A 22,346-nucleotide genomic window follows, 5' to 3' on the forward strand; every position below is an offset into this window, starting at 1 on the left:
CCACAAACCAAAAAGCTGGAACTTACCACTCAAAAACATGTATAATAAATTCTACACAAGGCTTTCAAGACCATCAGAGAGCAAAACCACATGTTCTGTCTTGAGGAGCCATAGCAGAAAGAGCAAATTAGTCATTATTTACTGAACATGATGATTTACTAAATCTCTCCATCTGCATTAGTATTTTAAGGAGCACTGTGAGAGAAATCACAAAGTATTAGAGTTTACCATGATTCAGAGAAGTTCTTCAGGCCTGTAGAAAGAGGAGTATGGAACAACCTTACATTTGTTGAAATAACTTGAAAAGGAACCATTTCTTGAAGAAACTGAAGTAATAGCAATAAGATTCGATGTGTGAGTAGCTTTGATTTAAAATCAATGCAAAAAGCACAACTAATAAATTGAATGTTTCCATGTACCTCACTTTATTTCAGTTAACAAGATATTTTGACTTGAAGTGTTTTTAGTGTATCCCTATGAAAATCATTTTTGGTACATCTAAGTTTTCATTTATAAACTGTTATTTCAAAGCAAACATACTAGTGATATATATATGATTTATGGATGTTGACGCCAATGTTCAGTTTGGGTACGTTGGTGTATTGCAAGGGGAGAGGCTTTTATAACAATAGATTTGAACATTTTTTAAAAATTGGACTGTATAACTTAAATACACAATTATTTGGTTTGGGATGGTTATTAGGGCCCATTAGAAACAGGAGAAGTATTTTACCCATTCTTAAAGCTCTAAAAAACCATCTCATGGACTGAAAGGTAGATAGACAGATGGACCACAATGGGAAATAGGATGTCCATTTGTACTTCTTTGTACTTTTTTGTTAATAAACTATTGTTTTGGAATTAATGGCTTAATTTGTGATATCATGTTCTAGAAATACCTGCAACATGACAGTCTAATCAGTAGTCTATTAAAACTTGTATTCATAATGTGTATAATTTCCTGGTAAGGCTAACTCCTGATCGTTTCTGTAGAAAGATGACAAATAAAGAAAAAGTTATAATTATTAATTATAGTTTTTTGTGTGGTAAGCGAAGATACTGTGATATTATGTAATGGGGCTTATATAGCATTTTAAGGAAGATATTTAATTTCTGGGAAATTGAGTGTTTGAATAATTTACAGTTCATAGTAACTACTAAAGAGATAAATTGTAAAATGGAAACTATAAAGTAATTTTGTGATAAAATCTACTTGAAGACTGGCCATAGGCGTGGAAAAATTTTATTTTCAGTGTATAAAAAATGATAAATAGTAGCACTTTTCTTTTGAGTGCATTTCTTTTCCTTTTTTGTTGTTGAAATAATTATTTGGGTAGATTTTTATTTACTTTCTCCATGAAATATTTATTTCTTGTTTACACTTATGTCTTATGAACTTGACTGTATTCTTTGTGTAGATCCTTAAAGTACAATGTTTATTGTTTGATTTTTTAAAAATGCAATGTTTATGCTTGCCAAGATGGAATTTCAGTTAACTGAGTCAATAAGTAGAGAAACTGAGTTAATGAGTGGAGAGTCTCTGAAAGAAATTTAAAGGACTGTAGATCTACTTCCCCCAATCCCTACTTCTCCCCCTCAAAAACCAACAAAAAGTTTGTTTGTTTCAGGAGAAAAACATGAAATGTTCAGTTGGTCTGCCATTTAAATTAAAAATGGGAACATAATTCAATACATTCAGTAAATAATATGTATTCTAGTGCCCTATTATGGCCAGTTAAGGAAAGGAGGCAGAATGAAGAAGAGAAAATAAGAGCAAAGTAGAGACAATGAGAGGTATACACAGTAGTAAAGGAGAAGGACGCTGGCCTCTCTTCATATAATTGTGTCTCTTTTACTGCTTCTAAAGACTTCTAAAGGTCTGCTGTGTTTTCATTTCTTGATACCTTCTCTTTGGGCCAGAGAATATTAAGCTGAAGATGGAATGTGACCTGTAGATCAGAGATTTACCACCCCTGCTTTGAAGCAGTGTTGGTGTATTCCCACTAAAATAAACCAACTGTATAACATTCCCTGGAACTTAATAAGCACTCAATAAATATTTGTTGAATAAATATAGAAATCAAAATGCAGAAATCGTACACAGAGTGACTTTTTCTTTAATTTGTTTGGACCTTTATCCTGCATGGAGCAAAATTGGTATTCTAATTCCGAGTGTTGCATCCTTTATTACTCTATGGCATACTTGAAAATTTCTTAATTTATTGTGGTGTCCTGTCAGCTAGAGTGAAGGAGGATGGTGCTGGTGGAAAGAGTTGTGCAGGTGAGAGTGAAAAATACTACCATTGACTGTGACATGAAGAGGGAGAAGAAGCCCCAGAAAAGATGGAGGATCACTGAGCCTGGCAACAGTTGTGGCCTGGCCATGTTAAACTTAGAAGAATTCAAGTTACCTGTAATAATTGATCCTGACTCTGAATGGATTTTGGTTAGAGAGAGTAAGAGCATAGGCTGGAATTGAGAGCTCAGTGGAAGAAGGGTCCAGAACACATTAGCAGTAACTGCAATGACAGCAATGCTAAGTAAAAATTAGCTCTCATCTCTGCCAAAAGGAAAATCTAGTTTCTAATGATAGCCTTTACCATATATTAATGCTGATTAGGAAGCAGAAGTCCAGTTAATGGGATATTAAAAATGGAAGAAGTTAAGATACGAAGCAAAATAGATCAACAAACTATTTCAAGTACTGGCATCCCCAGTCAGTGGTTAAGTCACAAGAGGCAGCAGTGGCAAACAATCCTGTAATTTTGAGATAGATTCTTCTATGACAAATAATTGCTGTTATGAAGACCATCACTTGATTAGGACCTGTCGATCACCAGTTAAGTTGGAAGTTGAAAAAGGATTATCTCTCTCTTACTCTTCAAGTAACTAGTAGAACTTGTTAGAAATATTAGTGAAAATTAAGGGAAATTAGAAGTAAAGTGTAAATTAAAATTCAAGGAAATTGGTATACTAACCAGGATGTCGGTTTTATTTTTGATAAAAGTAAACACATTGCAAATGTTAAGTACGTATTGTAACCTTCATTCCCCTGGGGCACCTGACTAATGGAGCCTTGGGGAAAGTTTTCTGCTTAAATTTGAATACGTATATTTTAGCTGGAGATTTCTTTCGAGGAACTAGAATGTAAGCTCCATGAGGGCAGGGATTTATTTGTGTTTTGTTCATTAATGTATTCCCAGCATCTACAACACTGTCTGTGCATAGTTGACACTTAATAAATAATTGATGAATGAATGAATGAATGAAAAAAATGAACACACAGACAAATGGATGAATGAGCAATATTGCATTATTAAGCACCCATTATCTTATATGCTCTTGTCTGCATTAGGAACTTTCCTAACCTCACTAGCAATTCTGTCTGTGTGTAAAGACAGGAAATTTGAAATGGAGAAAATATACCTCTGGTCATATAGTCAGGGGTTTCACTGTTATACTTAGCATAGAGAAAAATGCAGGAAATTCCCATTTTTTCAAGAGGCAGGCAATCCTGAGGGCTTGTCTTCTGCTTGCTTGGCTATAGATCAAAGAAAACATGTTTTATGGTATTGTACTTGCTTCATTTCAAAATAATTTTGACCATTATTTCTTAATTAGAAAATATAGAGTTTTTATCTTTCTAGATGTATGATTTTTTTAAAGTTTGTATCATTCACACGTGTGAATCTGGACCAGGTTTTCTAAGGATAAAAGTATGATTTGGTTTATAGAAATTAACCTTTCAGGAATCAACCTATTTGCAAGGTTATATATACTGATATAAAGTATTTTTCCAATTAGTGTCTGATTTTAAGATCAGTTACTCAATTCTGCATAGACTGATTGAACTATCTGCATTGTATAACATTGCCCACTGGGTAGAGGGAAGGAGAGGCAGGGAGGGGAGATAAAGATCAACAAGGCATAGCCTTAAACCTCAGCATTTATAATAAAACCTCAGTAAGTCAGAGAAAAGTAAGGAATGACCAGTAAGAATTTGCTGAGGTCTCAGAGAAGTATTTAGAACCCATTAAAATGGACACGTTTATCCATGGAGCTATCCTTGAGTCAATTTGGAATTTAATAGCTTAATTTTTGGTTACTTTAAATACTTTCTAAATGCTTTTCATTTTACATTTTCAAGAATTGAAAACATGAACTCTTAAGTTTTTGTTCCTTGAAGGAAAAAAAGTTGTCCAATCACAGTGGCTTTATATGACATGTGAAGAAAGCCAAGAGTGAGATTAAAAAAAATTTTTTTTTGAGAAGTGTAGGCAGAAGAAAAAAGGAAAGCAAAGAACAAGAATTTGTCTTCTATCCTCTTTTTCCTAGCAAAGGAAGTTACAACTGCAGATCATTGTAAATACGTGATATAATGTACTTAAAATGTTTAGCACAGTGTCTGCCACATAATAGGTGCTCAATAAATGGAAGCATTTATTAGAATATCTAAGTAATTCATTGGGAGATTAAAAAAATATATTTTCAAGTATATTAAAAGAAAAGATGACCAACATTGAAGGTGTAAATAAGAGGTTTGCAATGAAGAAAGTGATTTTATGCTGTAAGTTTCTAAAACTTTATTCCAGTAAAAGAAGTTATGTTTTAGAAACATAGGCTCTTTCTGTAGAGTATTTCTTGGTAACAAACTGTCTTGTTTATAATTTTATTCTAAAATTTAAAATACTAATTTTTAAAACTATTGTCATAGCATGCCCTCCAAAGTGTATTAATAATTGGTTAGAATCTTAGATAATAGATGTCTTAAGAAAAGTAAGGAGGCCAAAATCTACCTAACTTTGATCACCTAATTGTTACTGCTTATGGTTGTCATGGATGTCATTTCTTCAGAGTCATCATTCATACAAAACCATATCCCAAAAATGTATGTTCACATTTTGAACCAATGTAATTTTTTCTGTATTTTCAATGCTGTAAGATTTTAAAGCATATTTGTAAATTTAGGTCAATCTTTCTTAATATCTTTCTGCTGTCTCTAAAGATGGCTGGCTGGGCATGGTGGCTCACGCCTGTAATTCTAGCACTTTGGGAGGCTTAGGTGGGAGGATTTTTTTAGCTCAGGAGTTCGATACCAGCTTGGGGCAACATAGCGAAACTCTGTCTCTACAAAAAAAAATACAAAAATTATCCAGGCCCGGTGGCATGCACCTGTGGTCCCACCTATTTGGGAGGCTGAGGTGGGAGTTTCACTTGAGCCCAGAAGGTCGAGGCTGCAGTGAGCCGTGATCACACTGTCACACCACTGTACTACTGCACTACAGCCTAGGTGACAGAGTGAAACCCTGTCTCAAAAAAAAAAAAAGATTGCTGAGCATGCATTCACTTTGAACATTTTTATTTATTACTAGTTGATCTTCTGGGTAACAGTATAAATGTACCGTGAATTTATATTGTTAAATATTTTGCAAAGTTTAATGATTCTAAATGGGCATTTAAAGGGCACAGCATCAAAATTTTGTATTTTTGTCTACCGTGAAATCAGGCAGATGCAAGGGATTATTTCTAAGCCTTAGCCTGCATATTGAAACAAACACCTTGTACATTTTGAAGGTTTTCCATGGTACCACAGAAGTAGCACCCTTCAGGACTTGGCTCTGCTACTGAATAGCAACAAATTCATTCGGATTTCATAATTCCTTGCCTCAAACTGTGGTTAAGTTGTTAGTTACCTTCTTAAAGCAAATCCACCAAAGAATTTTATGTGAACCTTGCAACATTCATTCACAATGGTAAGTATTTTTAAAGAAATAACCATGACAGGACCAGGTTTTGCCACTTGCCCACAGTATTGAGACCTTTGGCCTTCAACATACTGAAAGAAGCAAACCTGGGAGTGATAATGCTGTATATGTAATAGAGGTATTTATAAAATAATGAATTTTTATTTCATAGTTTCATTAAATGGAGATATAAAATTGAGTATTATACTATTTGTGGTATGTCCCTTGCTTAAGCCATTGAAAGTATGATGGACAAGTTGGTTTATTGTTTATTATCTAGTTAAAAGACAGAGGTTATATACACCAAGAAATGGGCTAAAATATCTTTATTAGATCTGTAAATCTAAATGTTGTGACTTAGTTGGATTTTCAAGAACATTCTTTCTGGAAATGAATGAAATGTTTGGAATAATTAAATATGTATGGAATAGTAGAACTTGAAAAGATTAGGATTGTGATAAGAATCAGGGATTGTTGCTATGCTCTTTCCTATGAATAAAGTGCTAGCATAGGGGTTGGTAAACTACAACCTGTGGGTACTGTTACCTACATTACAATTTTGTAGCTTGCAAGATAAAATTATTTTTGCATTTTTTGATGGTTGGGGGAATTAAAAGAAGAATATTTTCTGACATATGAAAAGGAAATTAAATTCAGGTTTATGTCCGTAAAGTTATATTGCCGTACGACCTTGTTGGTTTATGTGTTGACTTTTGACTGTTTTGCACTACCAAGGCAAGTTGAGTAGTTGTGACAGAATTGTATGTCCCACAAAGTCTAAAATATTTACTGCTTGGCCCTTACAGAAAAAGTTTGCCCACGCTGTGCTAATACTGCATAGCTAACTATAAACCCCCCCCCCTTTTTTTTTTTGAGACGGGATCTCGCACTGTTGCCCAGGCTGGAGTGCTGTGGCACGATCTCGGCTCACTGCAGCGTCCGTCTCCTGGGTTCAAGCGATTCTCCTGCCTCAGCCTCCCAAGTAGCTGAGATTACAGGCACCCGCCACCACGCCCGGCTAATTTTTTGTATTTTTAGTAGAGACGGGGTTTTCACTATGTTAGCCAGGATGGTCTCGAACTCCTGACCTCGTGATCCACCCGCCTCGGCCTTCCAAAGTGCTGGGATTACAGGCATGAACCACCCCCCTCCACTCGCCCGGCCTAAATAGAAACTCTCATAAACCAGTTTAGCGAAATACCAAACTTCGCATATGCCCGTGTGTACTGGCATATAGAAAGAAGCAGGGCCCTGACCAGAAGAGGGAGAAGCCAGTTGTCTGACTTTCTGAAGAAAGGCATTATCAATTGTTGACAGTAGACATTGTCACTGGATACTTTCCTACATACTGATTCCCTTGTTTGAATGATTTTGGCATGTGACAGACCCTAGAAAAATTAGATTAAAACTATGGCTTTGGGTTATGATTGGAAATCTTACTGGGTTCTGTGTATTGGTTAGCAAGGTTGTCTGAATAAGATTTTTCACTATGCTTGAGAGAAAAAAAATCTAGTTCACTTATTAAGCAAATATCTATTAAGCCTTTGCTAAATATAAAGTGTTAGGTGGTATGGGGCAAGCAGAAATCATATAACTCAGATACTTAAGTCAACAGAATCTGTTTGGGAAACCATATACAACAGAAATATAACTACTACCATTTGTTGAGCACTCACTGTGTGCTGGACCCTGTGCTAAGCATTAGCACATTCTCTCCCTTAATCGTCATACCACCCTATGAGATAGTTTTTGCAGATCAGGAAATCAGCAATTTGACCAAGGCCCCCCAGCTAGTAAGTAGTAGAGTCTCTGTCTTATCCCAGTCTCTCTGACTCCAAAGCCTATGTTTTTAACTATTACATCACTTTATACATGCTAAGTTAAATACCATTATAGATCCAAATTATGGCATAGAATGGCAAGAAATTTTACTGAAGAGTATACGATTAGCCTAAAAAAATACTACAAACTGAGAGAACTTGGTATATAGCTTAATAGTTTGTCCTAGCTGTTTACAAAGCATTAGATTCAGAAAACGCCATTTCTCTCACATAGCTTTTGGTACTAAGTGGGTAATGAGATGCTTTAATCCATCTGTACACTCATCATGTAACACTGATGTATGCTCAGAATGAAGCAGAAGACTGGCATGTACTTTGTGAATGCTTACAGTTTAATGTAGTTAGGGAGATGAGACACTAAATTGCTATGTAGTAATTCCAGAGCCTCATGTGTATAAAAAGTCTGTCCACACTGAAAGCCATTTTTGCCCTGAACAGTGTACCCAGATATGATTAAGATATGACTGTAATTGAAATAACCTATTATGAATGAGTCTGGAAAAGTCCCTCTCTTATAAAGAAGTTTATTTGGAAGATTTCTTACCTTCTAAAATACTAAAATCATTTCTTCAGAAGTTTTGACCCATAGAACATGAGGGACCTCCATATCTGTGTTTCTTCTGCATTAATTTTAAATGTTTTTCTAAGGACACTGTCTAAATATGATTTTGTTTTATTCTAGAGAGGAAGTATCCAGATTATGTATCAAGGTGCTATTTTAGCATTTTATTCTGTAGACAGCTTCTTTATGGGAATAGAATTAAACTTCAGACAACATTTTGAAATCCTTGAATCTGTTAATAGGTTACTTCTTTGTCAGTGGTTGTCACTGGAATGTAAGCTATGTAAAAGCAGTACCCGGCATATTGTAGGTGTTATACTTTATCTATTGAGTAATTTTTATATGTCTGGACCTGAAAATTTAGCCAGCTAACCTGTGGGTTAATAAAAACTGTGAGGGTGCATGCCTGTGTATATAGAGGATAGGGGCTGAACAGGCATTGTGTTGTGCAATTCCTGGGCACTGAATCGTTCATGTGCCCAGGATGGCAAACAGGAAGAGACAGATGGAAGTCTCAGTTATTTGCATCATAATTTATAATGGTTTTATTTATGTGTTAAAAGAGTGTAATTCAGTGGCTGTTAAGGCTGTATTCTGCCATTAAGCTAATGATTAAACTTTATGAAATTGAACTCATAGAGAAATATTTTTTGATAGAAGTATTGATCTGTTTTTCTGCAGTATAAGTATTTCTGATGCAATATGTTTATACCTTTGGTTTTGGGGAAAGGAAAAGTCGACTCAAGAGAAAACTCCCACTTTTCCACAAAATGTAGAGAAGTTTAGAACTTTCTTCTAATGTTTCTTCTGAACATTTAACATAAACGACTTTCCCAGCTAGTAAGAAAATAAAAAGATGTAAATGACCTCAGGTATAAATGACAAAATATCATGAGGCTTAAAAGCAAAAATGAAATGTAGAAACTTAAGAATGGGCCCACAATATGTACCCCTCTTCTTTATCTTCTACACCTAAAGTGAAGTGATACAGCTCCAGCTCCCAGGCAGGCAGGCAGACCTACAGGAGAGGCTAGATGCTGATTTAATTCAGTACCTTCAAGAGAAAGGATCAAAAAGAGGCCCTACAGACCATCTCTTAGATGGTGGGTTTTTTAGGTCTCCAGCTGAGAGAAGATAGACTGTTTCCTCCCACCCCATGCCTCCCAAACATTGTTCTGTTTTGTTTTTTGTTTGTTTGTTTTTTTTTTTTTGAGATGGAGTCTCGCTCTGTTGCCCAGGCTGGAGTGCAGTGGCGTGATCTCGGCTCACTGCAAGCTCCACCTCCTGGGCTCAGGCCATTCTCCTGCCTCAGCCTCCCAAGTAGCTGGGACTACAGGCGCCTGCAACCACACCCGGCTAATTTTTTGTATTTTTAGTAGAGACGGGTTTTCACTGTGTTAGCCAGGACAGTCTCGATCTCCTGACCTTGTGATCCGCCCGCCTTGGCCTCCCAAAGTGCTGGGATTACAGGCCTGAGCCACCGCGCAGGGCCAACATTTTTCTGTTGACTCAAGGTCATGGAGTTAGAAGAATTTGGTATGAATGTGGGAGTGGATAGCAATGAAAGAGTGAGAGGAGGGAAGAAATACTTTGTCAAGTGTTTACTGAGACCCCAGAATATAATATATTCATCAGTGATCTGTTCTAAGAGAAGCTGAACAGCTTTTTCTCATTTAGAAAAAAACAAAGGCTGGGAGCGGTGACTCACACCTATAATCCCAGCACTTTGGGAGGAGGCCGAGGTGAATAGATCCCTTGAGGTCAGGAGCTCAAGACCAGCCTGGCCAACGTGGTGAAACCCCATATCTACTAAAAATACAAAAATTAGCTGAGCGTGGTGGCATGCACCTATAATCTCAGTTACTCAGGAGGCTGAGGTGGGAGAATCGCTCGAACCCGGGAGGCGGAGGTTGCAGTGAGCCTAGATTTCGCCTGGGCGACAGAGTGAGACTCCATCTCAAAAAAAAAAAAAAAAGAAGAAGAAAGAAACAAAACAAAACTGCCTTTTACTTTAAAATTCTTTGCTAGAGGAAAATGTCCAAACATCTTACATTGGAGCAGTGGCACAGGTATTACATAACAGGGTATGGATGGGAAACCCTACAGTTTTTATTTGCAACAGATGAATGGAACTTGTGGCTAAGGACAGTAGAATGTTAGTTCCATTTGGTTACTATCTGCTAAAGCTAGATTCTCATTCTAAAATGGAGGTCAGATGAGTTGAAATGTCAGTGGAACTCTGTGGTTTCTTCCTGGTTTTTCTTGGCTTATCTTTTCACTGGCTGGCATCCTCTCTGAGCTTTGCCATTTGTACCCCCAACCAAAGCTGAATCATTGATTTGTCATTTTCTCTCTGGGAGGTCCTATAAAGTATATCTTTTTTCCTTCTTCTTTTTTTTTTTTTTTTTGAGACGGAGTCTCGCTCTTTTCGCCCAGGCCGGAGTGCAGTGGCGCGATCTCGGCTCACTGCAAGCTCTGCCTCCTGGGTTCACGCCATTCTCCCGCCTCAGCCTCCCGAGTAGCTGAGACTATAGGCGCCCGCCACAGCGCCTGGCTCATTTTTTGTATTGTTAGTAGAGACGGGGTTTCACCGTGTTAGCCAGGATGTTCTCGATCTCCCGACCTCATGATCTGCCCGCCTCGGCCTCCCAAAGTGCTGGGATTACAGGCGTGAGCCACCGCGCCTGGCCTTTTTTCCCTTCTTGTTCAGTTTATTAATGATGCCCCTTCTTGCCAAGTATAGTATACTAATCTTTATTGGCCCAAGATATCAATATATAGTCTGTGGTTTCTACAGCAATGATAATTTTTTATAGTTCTTTTCCTCTTTCCCTGTTTTCGAAGTCAGATCTCAATTTAGTTAAGGCTAAGTGAAAAATCTCATCCTTAAAACATAGTGAATAGAAAGGACCTCATACTGGAAGTAAGAAAACCTGGGAAATGGGGAAGGGTGCTCTGGCTGCTCTGCTGCAGTTTGCCTGAAGAACCTGGACCAGTGACTTAATCTTTCTGAACTTCAGAGACCTCAGATAAGACTATTTCTAAGACCTCTTCAGATATTAACATTATTCAGCCTAAAAATGAACAGGCACAAATGTGTTTAGTTCTCTCAGATAGTTAAGTCCACTGCATTAAGAGAATGCAGTAAGAGAATTGGTTTTCCAGTTGAACTGATTTAGGAGCAAGCACTGCAACTGCCCTTACTTGATTCGTGGAATACCATGTACTGTTGGAGATTTTGGATTTGGGTTTTTTGGTCTTTGGTTTGTTTTTGTTTTGCTTTACTTTGTTTTAATAAAGGAGAAATGGTATGAGGATATACTCAGGAATAATACACATTAGGTGCTCAAGCATTTCCATGATGTATATGGCATCATGTCTTTAAGTATCCTGTGGTCGTCTTATAAAATCACATGGTCACTTCCTAAAGCCTAGTGAAAGATTGGTTTTCCATTTGGGGCAATGGATCTCTCCCCTGACTCTTGCTGGTTCTACCCAGTCTATCCAGATAAGCTGGTTGTATATGCCTATTTCATTCTAGTATCTGCCTTCTTACCTCATGGCCCTTCTCTTTCCTCCCTAGTCTCTATCCCATTTCCAAAACTAGTGTCTTGATGGCGCTGACATGAGATCTTGGGTTTATAGTGCTCATTTCCTAAAAAAAAAAAAAATTTAAGTGAGGAACTCTAGACCTTAAATAAATGGTCCTGCTAGGAAAGACTCAAGTGCGTGTCCTGGGACTTGTGTTTATTGACACTTATGAGACTAAATTGCCATCCACACCCAGCAGGTCCAGTCTCTGTTATACATCCTTTTTCCTTGCCAGACCTACTCTCTCTCCCTGACCTCCTTGTGCTGCACCCTGCTTGGCTGCTTAATCCCTCCTGCTTTAACTAGAGTCTGGATTTGATACCTTATCCACTTAGATCTTAAATGACTGCGGCTTGTGATTTTCAGAGTTTAATTCCAGGTCCTTATTCTTTCTGGCCAGTTCTGTCTTGTTACTCATAATCCATTAAAACTTTCTCTGGAAACTTTCACAAAAGCCTATTTGGAATTAAATTGTATTTGCCTGGCTATTATGCACATTCACATAAGTGATTGATGTTAAGAGAGAGCCCACTTTGCCACCCACTGCCTTGACACCCCCTCAACCCACCCACTTTGAATTGTCTGAGAAGTTTGCTGACACCACTGAGAATCTACCTGGTTTCAGTTTCCACATATTTTGGTTGACCTGGTTTCAGCACAGTTGAAGCTAAAGTCCAAGCTAAAGTTTTTCTAGTGTCAAGAATGTTTCATCCTGAATAAAGCTGGAAGAATAGTTTGTCTTGTTTTTTCAAAGACCATATCTCTGACTCTTAGTTCTTCATGTGCTCAGAGGAAAAGATGGCTTATGTCCTGGCCACAACTAAATTTTGGATCTACTAAAGCTCATGGAGGGCTGGGAAGTTCCCTTGTAGCCAAAGGCCCATTTTCAAGTTGTTGGAGTTCCTGTGTATACCATAAACCACCACCTTAGTATTATCTGGATTCTGCATTTTCCCCATGATCCTCTGGACTGAGTGCCCCTCTTTCCCACTGGTCATAAAAGTCTTGTTCTGATTACAGGGGGCTCAGATCCTGTTCTAATAGATCCTTATCCACTCCTGCAAGAGCAGCAATGCAAGAGACAGTTTCGCAAAAGCATGTCATAAAAGCTAAAGACACCAGCAGGGAGGTACACAATACCTGGTCCATTGACCTAAAGCGGTCAGTTGAGGATGCAACATTTTTTGTGTTACTTAATTCTGTAGTTTACAGCCCAGGCCCCTAGAAAAGCCTAGGAAGAAAGATGGCCTCCTCCACTCTGAGGATTCAGTCTACTACAAGTACCCCTTCTGGCTGGGCACAGTGTCTGTGTAACAGAGGGCACTGTCTCTTTTTCTTTTTTAGCAGATCCAACCAGCTATGCCACAGGGCATATTTGCTGAGCTATGGCCGAGGAGTCTCCAACAAGAACCATGAGGGAGAACAACTTTCAGCTTTACTTGGCATTGCTCTTACATCCTGGAAGGACCTAAGATGCTTTTGCAGGGTGCTAGGACTTGGCACCCTCCATCATATCAAGGCTGTGGAGCACGGTACTGGGGTCGTTAAAAGGCACCATGGAGGACATGTTTTATTGCTCTTGGTTTTCCAATCCCATGTTTGAAAAGCTGTCTGGTGCACTGTTAAACCTTCATATGGGTCAGAGGGCTGTGGCAGCAGCCACTACCAGCTCCTTCCCTGCTGACCTGAAAATTTTTTCTTTGGACTGGATTCCAAACCTTTTCCTGTCTGTGATCACATTTTTGTCCTCATTTTTGTCAGTGTATTCACTATAGTGCCCTTTGTATCCATACACAGATGGTCTCCATGCCCTCAAGCTTGCAAAACCCTGGTTAGATCATATTGTCCATACCCTTTTGGAATTCAAAGTTTACATTCTAATTTTATATTGTTTTTCACTCTCACTCCCAGACTGATGTCTTGATGGAGAAGGTGGACCAGAGATTCAAGCATGCTTTCTAGAACCCTAGCAGGGTTACTGAATTATCTCCATTACAAGTTCAGTTACAGATTCAGGCCTTCTGCTATAGACATTCTGATAGACTATGATCTAAGAAGGGTCAACTTGTGCCTGAGGGGAAGATACCTCCAGATAGTTTTATGTCCTGACTTGGAAAGCGTTTACCAGCCACCTTATAGCTATACTCTGTCTCCAAAGTATCAGGGACCATACACCCCTAGAAACTTTAAAAGAAAGCACAAAGCTACACTCTTAATGTTACAGTGATTGAGCCCTAATGTTTTTCCACTGTCCTAGATTGTAAAATTCCTGTTCTTGAGAAAAGATGTCTTCCTACCTTCCCTTTGTAGATACTTGTTTCAGTGTGTGGCCCCATGGTCCCTGTCATTCCCAAGGTGTTCTTTCTACCATGAAATCAAGCACCATAGCACTGAAACACTTAATTATGTTTGCTTATTCAATACTGTGAGTTTGGTAGAAGCAAGGGCTTTCTCTTCCTCACGGTTTTGTTTTTGAGTTTCAAAAGCATGCCTGTCACTCTCTGGGCACTCAGATATTTGCTGAATACATAATTATAGAAATGCAAGTAGGAATTGTGCTGTTTGCTTTTCCTTGCCTTCTCCTTTAGCACTCTAAGTAGACCTGAACCATTCTCCAGCCTCTCCTCACCCGCCTTCTTCCCATGTTCCTTCTAAACAACATGGTAGTTTTGTCCAGACTGACTAACATGATCCTTATTCACCTGCCGATTACAAAAGATTGGAGATAAAATAATCATTACTGTATCTCCTCATTTTACTGAAGGCCCAGAGAGGTAAATTGCCCAAGATTATACAGCAAATCCACTCCATAACATTCCATTTCCCCTGCTTCACCCACTAGGCTGGCTACCTACTCATTTTATTTCTGATCATCACCCTATTCCCTTTCCACAGGTTCTTTCATATCAGCCTTCCAGACTTTGGGAAGAGGCTACCGTCTGGACTTTAGCCCATACTAAGCTTGTAGAATTTTCTGTCACATCTCTTGTGTGGAATTAGGCTTTTTCTTGGTGCTAAGCAACTTCAGGGATTTGTGACCTATGGCTATACTGAGATATACTTTATTAAATGCCTACAATTGCTACATCATTCCGGTTCTTTGGTAGATTTACATCTTTGATTGAATGTAGCCAGGAAACCTTATCTAGAAACCTCTTTCAAGTCTTGGCCACACCCAGGGCAAGCATCTGGAGCCAGTGCTAATAGTATTTCTCAGTTCTTTCTGGAGAGTAACCATGTGTTCAATCCATCCATACTTCTACCACCACCACATTCTCTGATGATGTAACTATATCCAGTACAGGCAGTTGTTTCTCCCAAGTTATCACTTCTCATTCTTAAGTAAAAATAATTTCCCAAGCCAGAAGGATCTTTCAGGCATAAGCATCTAGTCCTCCACTGCCTGAAACTTTTGCCCTAGGCTTTTGTTTCCTTCCCATATTGAAGGTACTGATTTGGCCTTGTCTGTTTCAAGAACAGTGACTAGTGCATGATTGAAGTAACCCAGCCAGTCTTTGATGGTTGCTGTAGCACAGAAGATTAGGTAATTTGGAAAACATACTACTATGACCCCCAAGGAAATAGTAATAAGGTCCCAACTAGTTTAATGGAATGCGAAAGGAATGAATATAAGGTATAGTGCTAAGTAAATTGTCTTGGTTTTGTGTGGTAAGGGAGGAAGAGTTGGGGTCAAAATTAGCACAAATGTAGGGCCTGGGTGGCTGGGAGAATGTTAAAATACCATTAGCAAAAACAGAAAGCCACAGAGAACAAGCAGGTTTAGCCAAGGCTAGGGGGTAGGAGGACAAATTCAGTATGAGACGTAATAGATGGGAAGTTCCACTGAACATCCATGTCATATTTATTAGGCAATCAGAAGTATGGAGCTAGAGGTCAGGAAAGAACTCTAGGACAGAACTTTAGAAAATTTCCAATACTGAGTTGGTTTTGAAGTCACAGCATTGTTATATATAAGAGATGGAGATGGACAGAGCCTTTATTGGATATATGCCCATTTAAAGATGGAAAGTGGGGAGAGGACTAGCTTCAAGAGGTTAAAGTTTGGGCACTTAAACATCTTTTAAACAGGATTGAAAATGAGAGGTAGGACAGAGTAAAGATGTGAGAACATTATGGAAAGGTAGTTTTTGGATCAAGGTAGATAGGCTTTGAGCTTGAAGTACCCAACCTTGACAAGAGTAAAGAAAACAGCAAAAGCATGGAGACCTTTCATCAGAAGTGGGAAGCTGCAATGTGTGTCCCCAAAATCAAGGTCCCTACGAAGATGAGGTGGGCACAGAGTGGCTGCGAGCATGAGGGAGGCAGAAGAATTTGAAGTAAGAGGTAGCTACCATAAGGAATATGGGCATCTCCAGGGGGTTACAAGGCTGGTCACCAGCAATGAGGGTGCCGCTGAGGTGGGATAGCTTACACGGAAAGAACAGTCATGTTTGGTGGTTTTTCTAGAGCAACATCAGCAGTTGGTATCTGGAGGAGGAGTAATGAATGGTGGGAGGACAGTGAAAAAGGGAAACTGTCTTCTAAGTGGAGTGTCTGAGCAGGACATCCATGCCAGGGGGAAAAGGTATGAGAGAGTCACAAAGAGTAGGTAGACTGAGAAAGGGAGGAGTTTAGGGGCTAGAGGTGACAATGAGGACAGAGAGTGATTGTGCCTATCAGTAAGAATGGAATTAGGTTTGGTCTAGGGCGAGGAGTAGATCAATATGTAAATGTTTTGGAAACTAAAACACCAGATAAAAATTACCATTCCTAATCTACAGCTAAAATGTGGTTCCCTGTTCTTAATAGATGATATTTTCCCTGATCATTGTTAATTTCAACAATATTTTCTTCTCTTCCTGTTTGGCTGAAACATCCTGAGGTTTCCCACTCTCTCATGTTCTAAGGTCAGACTTCTGAATCCTCTCATTTTAGTCTAGGTCAGTGATCTTCAACCTTGGCTGTGTACTGGACTCACCTGAGGATATTAAAAAAAAAAAAAAAATTTAGGTGCCTGGCCCTGACCCTGGAGAATCTAATTTAATTGGTCTGCTGTATGGCCTGGACATAGGATTTAAAAAAAAAAAAAGCTTCCCAGGTAATTCTTCTGCAAGGCCAACCAAGGTTAAGATCTATTGGTCTAGGTATTCTCCCAGGTGAGAGTAACGACTCCCATTAATGAGTTGCCCATATTGGGAACTACCTGGTGAGTACAAGAGGACTACCTTAACCAGGGCTGTATTACAAGTGTGGCTGAGCATATGGACTCTGGAGTCACATGCCTGGGTACGCATCTCAGCTCTGTGATTACAGGAAAGCTCTGTATTATCCAGAATAATGCCTACAGAAGAGTGAGGGTTAAATTGGGTAATATAACATGCTTAGCACAGTGCTTGGCACATGGAAGAACTCAACAAATGTGTTTGTTAATATTTGTGTTGTGATGTCATGAGTACTTTATTCTAATATGAAAAGGCTGTTTTTCAATAGGCCCACACAAGTCAAATTCAGTTTCCTTCACACACTATTTATTTTGTATCTAGACATTGTTTGATGAAGGAAAATTGCAGGTTATCTTATTTTTAAGTTGAAACAATAAAGCTTCATGATTATAGTGATTATTTGTAGCAGCACTTAGTGCTATAGTGAAAGATGGCAAGCGTTACTTTTCTAAAAGTTTCAGTCGGTTGGTAAGAAAGTAGCCACAGGGTGGCTCTGTCGGAAGCCCAGATTTCATTTTGTGAGGGCTGAGCATGGACTGTGATTTCTTTAGAACCTCACTCTGGAAGGAACCTGCCCAATGAGAGTTCATTTATTTCTTTTCCTTTTTCTCAAGTTTCTTTACGTAACACCTCTGCAGTACTTATACCATTTAATTTTTGTGTTAAATGTCTTTAAAAATAAACAACATAACCTGCCCCTTACGCCTGTCATTCAGCCTGGCAGGTCCTTAGTGGGCTAGACCTACCTTTCTGATGAGCTGCCCGCCCCCAGCGCAAGATGATTGTTTGAGAGGTAAAAACTCTTGCCAAAAACAACGTTAAACTTTTAATGGATGTTAACATACTTGCATTTACAAGCAGTGAAGTTTGTCACCTTCATGTTGTTATTTATGCAGCATTAACCTTTTTCTCCAGATCATTGAGACTGAAAATATGATGGACCGAATTGTGACTGGCTTGTCTGAGTCTAGTGTCAAGGTGCGGTTAGCTGCCGTCAGGTATGAGCTTTAAATGGTCTGAATAAAAACCTTTTGCCATATATTTAACCTGTTTCCTTTCTGGTCCTTCACTGAGTAAACACAGACTACAAATGTTCCTCAAAAATCTGCTCAGGTGAATTCATAGAGTATATAACATTGTTTAACAGAGAGCCTGGCCTCCAAACCCCATAAAGTGGTCTGATGTAGTTCACTTAACAATGTAGATATGCTTGAAGTGTACATTAGTCATTGTAAAATGCCAGCCAGTTTGTTTGAAAAGTAAAAGTTTTGATTTCTTGTGAAGCTAATTTTGATTATTCTTTGTAGATGTTTGCACAGTTTATCCAGATCTGTGCAGCAGCTTCGAACCAGTTTCCAGGATCATGCTGTTTGGAAACCTTTAATGAAGGTAAGAAGAAAGGGTCAGCCAGTAACAGCTGTACTCACAGACCCTAGAGTGAGCTGAGCTAGCTAACACTACTCCCTGGTCTAGGAGTATGTCTGATTTTTGTGTAGAGCATTTTGAACGCTTATCTCCTCAAATCTGATATTCTAAGCATCTACAAATGCTTCATGTGTGAGGGGGAACTACAGGCCTGATTTTCTTTCTTTCTTTTTTTTTTTTTTTGTTTTGAGATGTAGTCTAGCTCTGTCACCCAGGCTGGAGTGCAGTGGCATGATCTTGGCTCACTGCAACCTCCACCTCCCCGGTTCAAGTGATTCTTCTGCCTCAGCCTCTCTAGTAGCTAGGACTACAGGTGCGCACCACCACGCCTGGCTAATTTTTGTATTTTTAGTAGAGACAGGGTTTCACCATATTGGTCAGGCTGGTCTTGAACTCCTGACCACGTGATCTGCCCGCCTCAGCCTTCCAAAGTGCTGGGATTACAGGCATGAGCCACTGCGCCCAGCCAGGCCTGATTTTCTTTTATTAACTAAGCTTTAGTTACTCATCTGATCTCCCTATTTGTTTAATATTACACCTTAACCTTATATCCAGAATTATCCTTGTAATTTTTGGTTCTGAAAAGCAAAAGAATCTGCCGTTTACAGAGATAATGTGTTGTTCTTAGTCTCGGCAATCCCTGGATTTTTTTTTTTTTTTAAATAGACACAGGTTCTCACTGTGTCACACAGGCTAGAGTGCAGTGGCTCAATCATGGCTCACTGCAGCCTTGTGCCCCCCCGGCCCAAGTGATTCTCCCACCTTGGCCTCCCAAGTAACTGGGACTACAGGTATGTGCCACTATGCCTGGCTAATTTTTTTTAATTTTTTCGAGACAAGGTCTTGCCAAGTTGCCCAGGCTGGTTTTAAACTCCTGAGCTCAAGTGATCCTGCCTTGGCCTCCCAAAGTGTTGGCTAGGATTACAGGTATGAGCCACCATGCCTGGCCCCTGGATATTTTTTAACATAACATTTTTGGTGTTAGGTCTTCTCTTCAGGCCCCTTTTGTCCCCCCCAAAAAAGGTTCAGGACAAATGAATCTGAATCAAGACTTAGAGCATGTATCAAGTGGCTGCTAATAATGTTATCCCCCGATACATTACAAAACTTGGTCTTTGGTCTATCATTTTTTTTCTTAAGTGATCATATACCTTGCATTTAGTCAACTTGATTTTTTAGAGTTTTGTTTTGTTTTTGCATACCTGCTATGTACTAAGCAAAGCCTTCAAGTATAGTGAGCTGCCAAAAACATTTTATCACAGAACTCTTACTCTTGGCTTAAAGCTTTAGGTTTAGGGGGCGGGGGCATCAATGTGGCAGAAATAGGCAAGAGACCATTCAGGCAGGAAGAATATAAAGTGGGCTTTGAAAGCAAGAGGAAAACAGGAGGATTTTCTGGGGAGCAGAATAGCATGAGGAGAAACATTATGTATGGTATGTGTAGGGAACAGCAAGTATACCTTTATGACTCTAGTGGAGCAGTGGGATATAATGAGACATACCAGTGGACAGGTAAGGACGAAGTGGAAGAGTTAGACCAATGCCAGTGGCCTTGGGAATTGACATGCTGAGTGGTTCTTCCATTGAGGAGGTTCATCTAGTGACAGAGTATGTGATTTATGTGTTGAGGTCCTGGAATAAAGCAGTAGGAGTGGCTTAGGAAAGACCATATGAACCCTGGAGCTACTTCAGTGGAAGGAATGATAGATTGAGTGTATGATTCACTACTCAGGAGCTGTCAGGGGGACACCAAGAGTTTTCTATTTTCTAGTCTAAACAAGTGTCACAATATGGTCTTATGAGGCCTGTCAGAACAGTATGTTTCTTTAACAACTTATTTTCAGTGGGCCTGCCTAAGCAGTATGTAACATTGAACTTGACCCATTTTCATCCATTGGCACATCTTCCTGAGTTTCACTCTTTTTCACCCTATTAGACATATGTCATCTCTTCTGAATACTCCTCATTCTCTGAGATCCTTTTGCTTCCTGAACCTCATTAAGAGCCCCAAATTTCAGAATGGTTATTTACCTACACTCTACTCTCCAGCTACAGTATCAGTGCCTTTGTATGCTTGGAACACACTTGCTTATGGAGTGTGCCAGCTCCCACCAGCAAAAGTTTATTTCAGGACCACCATCCCTTATCCAAAACTGTTGGGGCCAGATTTGACATTTCTGGATTTTTTAAGGCTCTCCTCAGTTAAGTGGTGTTTTCTTTTACTATTCCCACTCTTTATTATTCTTAGATTGCACCTTTTTCATAGCAGCTTGATCTTGATTTATTGATTATCCATTCAGGAATTTTTAAGTGCTCTTCTGCTTCCCCAAATAATTCCCTTTTCATCCAGAGCCATTTTCCCTGCTCGCTCAGCTCAGTAGCCCTCTATCATACAAATCAGAAATGGAGTAACATGGTTTCTCTTTAGTTCTTTCTGTGAAAAGGTCTGGTGAGCATTCTAGAAGGGTACATGTGGATATAATCACTCTCAAATTACAATTTTGCTGTATGTTTAAACTATAGTATTAAAAGCTTGGAGGTAAACAAATGGTTTACTTCTGATACTTTTTGGTCTCTAGTCGAGAGGCATAACTATTGATTTTTCCCATTTGCTTTTCCATGTTTTTAACAGTTGGTTAACAAACTGCAAGAAGGTAGACATTTGGTTTTAATTTAAAAAATTATTTGTGACTATTTTTTGTTCCTATTTTGGTGAAATTGTTTGGTCAGTGTTAGATGTCAGCTTCTGAATTTCACATGTCATACCTTACACTGTGCCAGGTAAGTGGTTTTTAAGTTTATAGGGTCTCTTCTGCTTTAGTTTATCATTAGATGTTATCTAATTTTAATGTTATTTAATAAAACTTGATAAAAACAAATTAATTTCTATAAACAGTAACATTTAAAAAATGAATTAGGTCAACCAAAGCAACTTTTTAAAGACTTGATAGGCATTGACTTATTTCAACCAGTGTTTCTAAGTAGTATAATTTTGGAAAATGATTATTTCTCTTAATGTAAAAACAATTATCGAGCACCCATTTTGTGCAGTGCCACTGGGTTGCTGCAGGCTGGTATAAATTAGACCATAGATACATAGATTATTTCTTCAGGAAGCTTAACTCTATTAATTAAAGGGGACATTGGCATAACTGCACAAAGAATTTGAATAGGTTGATGGTCATGAGGATCCTAAGAGAGGTCACAAATCATGGCAATGGGACCCCAGAGGAGGATAGAATGACTTCTGACTGAAAGGGCTGGGATGACTTTAAAGCTTGGATAGGGGTGTACCTGAGAGATACAGGAAGGGCAAGGAAAGGAAAGGGTGAATAGGGCCTTAGGGAAGTTGTGACAGACACAGAGCACAGCATGCATAGTATATGAGATTTGATTTGATCTTTATCAATGAACAGTCCATAGGAGAGTTAAAACACAATATCTTAGGAGAGCTGCTTCTACTTTATAATTCACGCTTATTCTTAACTTGAGAACTTCAGACTTTGTTTAGCCAAGGAAAGCAGATAATATATTTAACTGTCTGAAATTTTTTGTGATTACCCATTTCTGGTTTGTATAACTAGAGCTCCTAATACTCCTTTTGGGATCCTAAGCCTGAGCCTGATCTGATCCCAGATGCAGAGGATTTAGTTGAAGTGATTATTGCATATAAATGGTGGTATTTATGAAGACCTTGTCTCTTAGAATCTAGAAAGAACAGGTTCTAATAATAGCTAATAGCAACTAACATTTATCATCATGCTGTGTTGCCTTCTAGTTCAGTGAAAGTCCGTGGAAGTTAGTTTACTGATACCTATTATGTGCCTGATAGCATCAGCAATTATGGTACTAAATTACCATTTTCAAAGCCTTATTTATATAGCCATTACTATGTGCCAGTTACTATTCTAAAACCTTTTTATATATTTATTCTCATCACAATCCTGTGAAGCAGATACCA

At 38.8% G+C, this 22,346-nt stretch overlaps 1 protein-coding gene across 5 annotated transcripts in view; it reads left to right on the forward strand.

Annotated features, from left to right (window-relative positions):
• The window catches only part of ARMC8 (armadillo repeat containing 8), a 112,826-nt gene that overhangs the window by 58,470 nt on the left and 32,010 nt on the right, over positions 1 to 22,346 (forward strand). For all 5 annotated transcript variants that reach the window (XM_063602951.1, XM_034957456.3, XM_014344389.5 and 2 more), the window contains 2 exons: positions 17,876 to 17,958; positions 18,268 to 18,349. In XM_063602951.1, coding sequence (XP_063459021.1) covers positions 17,876 to 17,958; positions 18,268 to 18,349 — 165 coding nt within the window. The remainder of the gene's footprint in view (positions 1 to 17,875; positions 17,959 to 18,267; positions 18,350 to 22,346) is intronic.

Source organism: Pan paniscus, chromosome 2, assembly GCF_029289425.2.
Source record: "Pan paniscus chromosome 2, NHGRI_mPanPan1-v2.0_pri, whole genome shotgun sequence".
NCBI classification, from domain to species: Eukaryota; Metazoa; Chordata; class Mammalia; order Primates; family Hominidae; genus Pan; species Pan paniscus.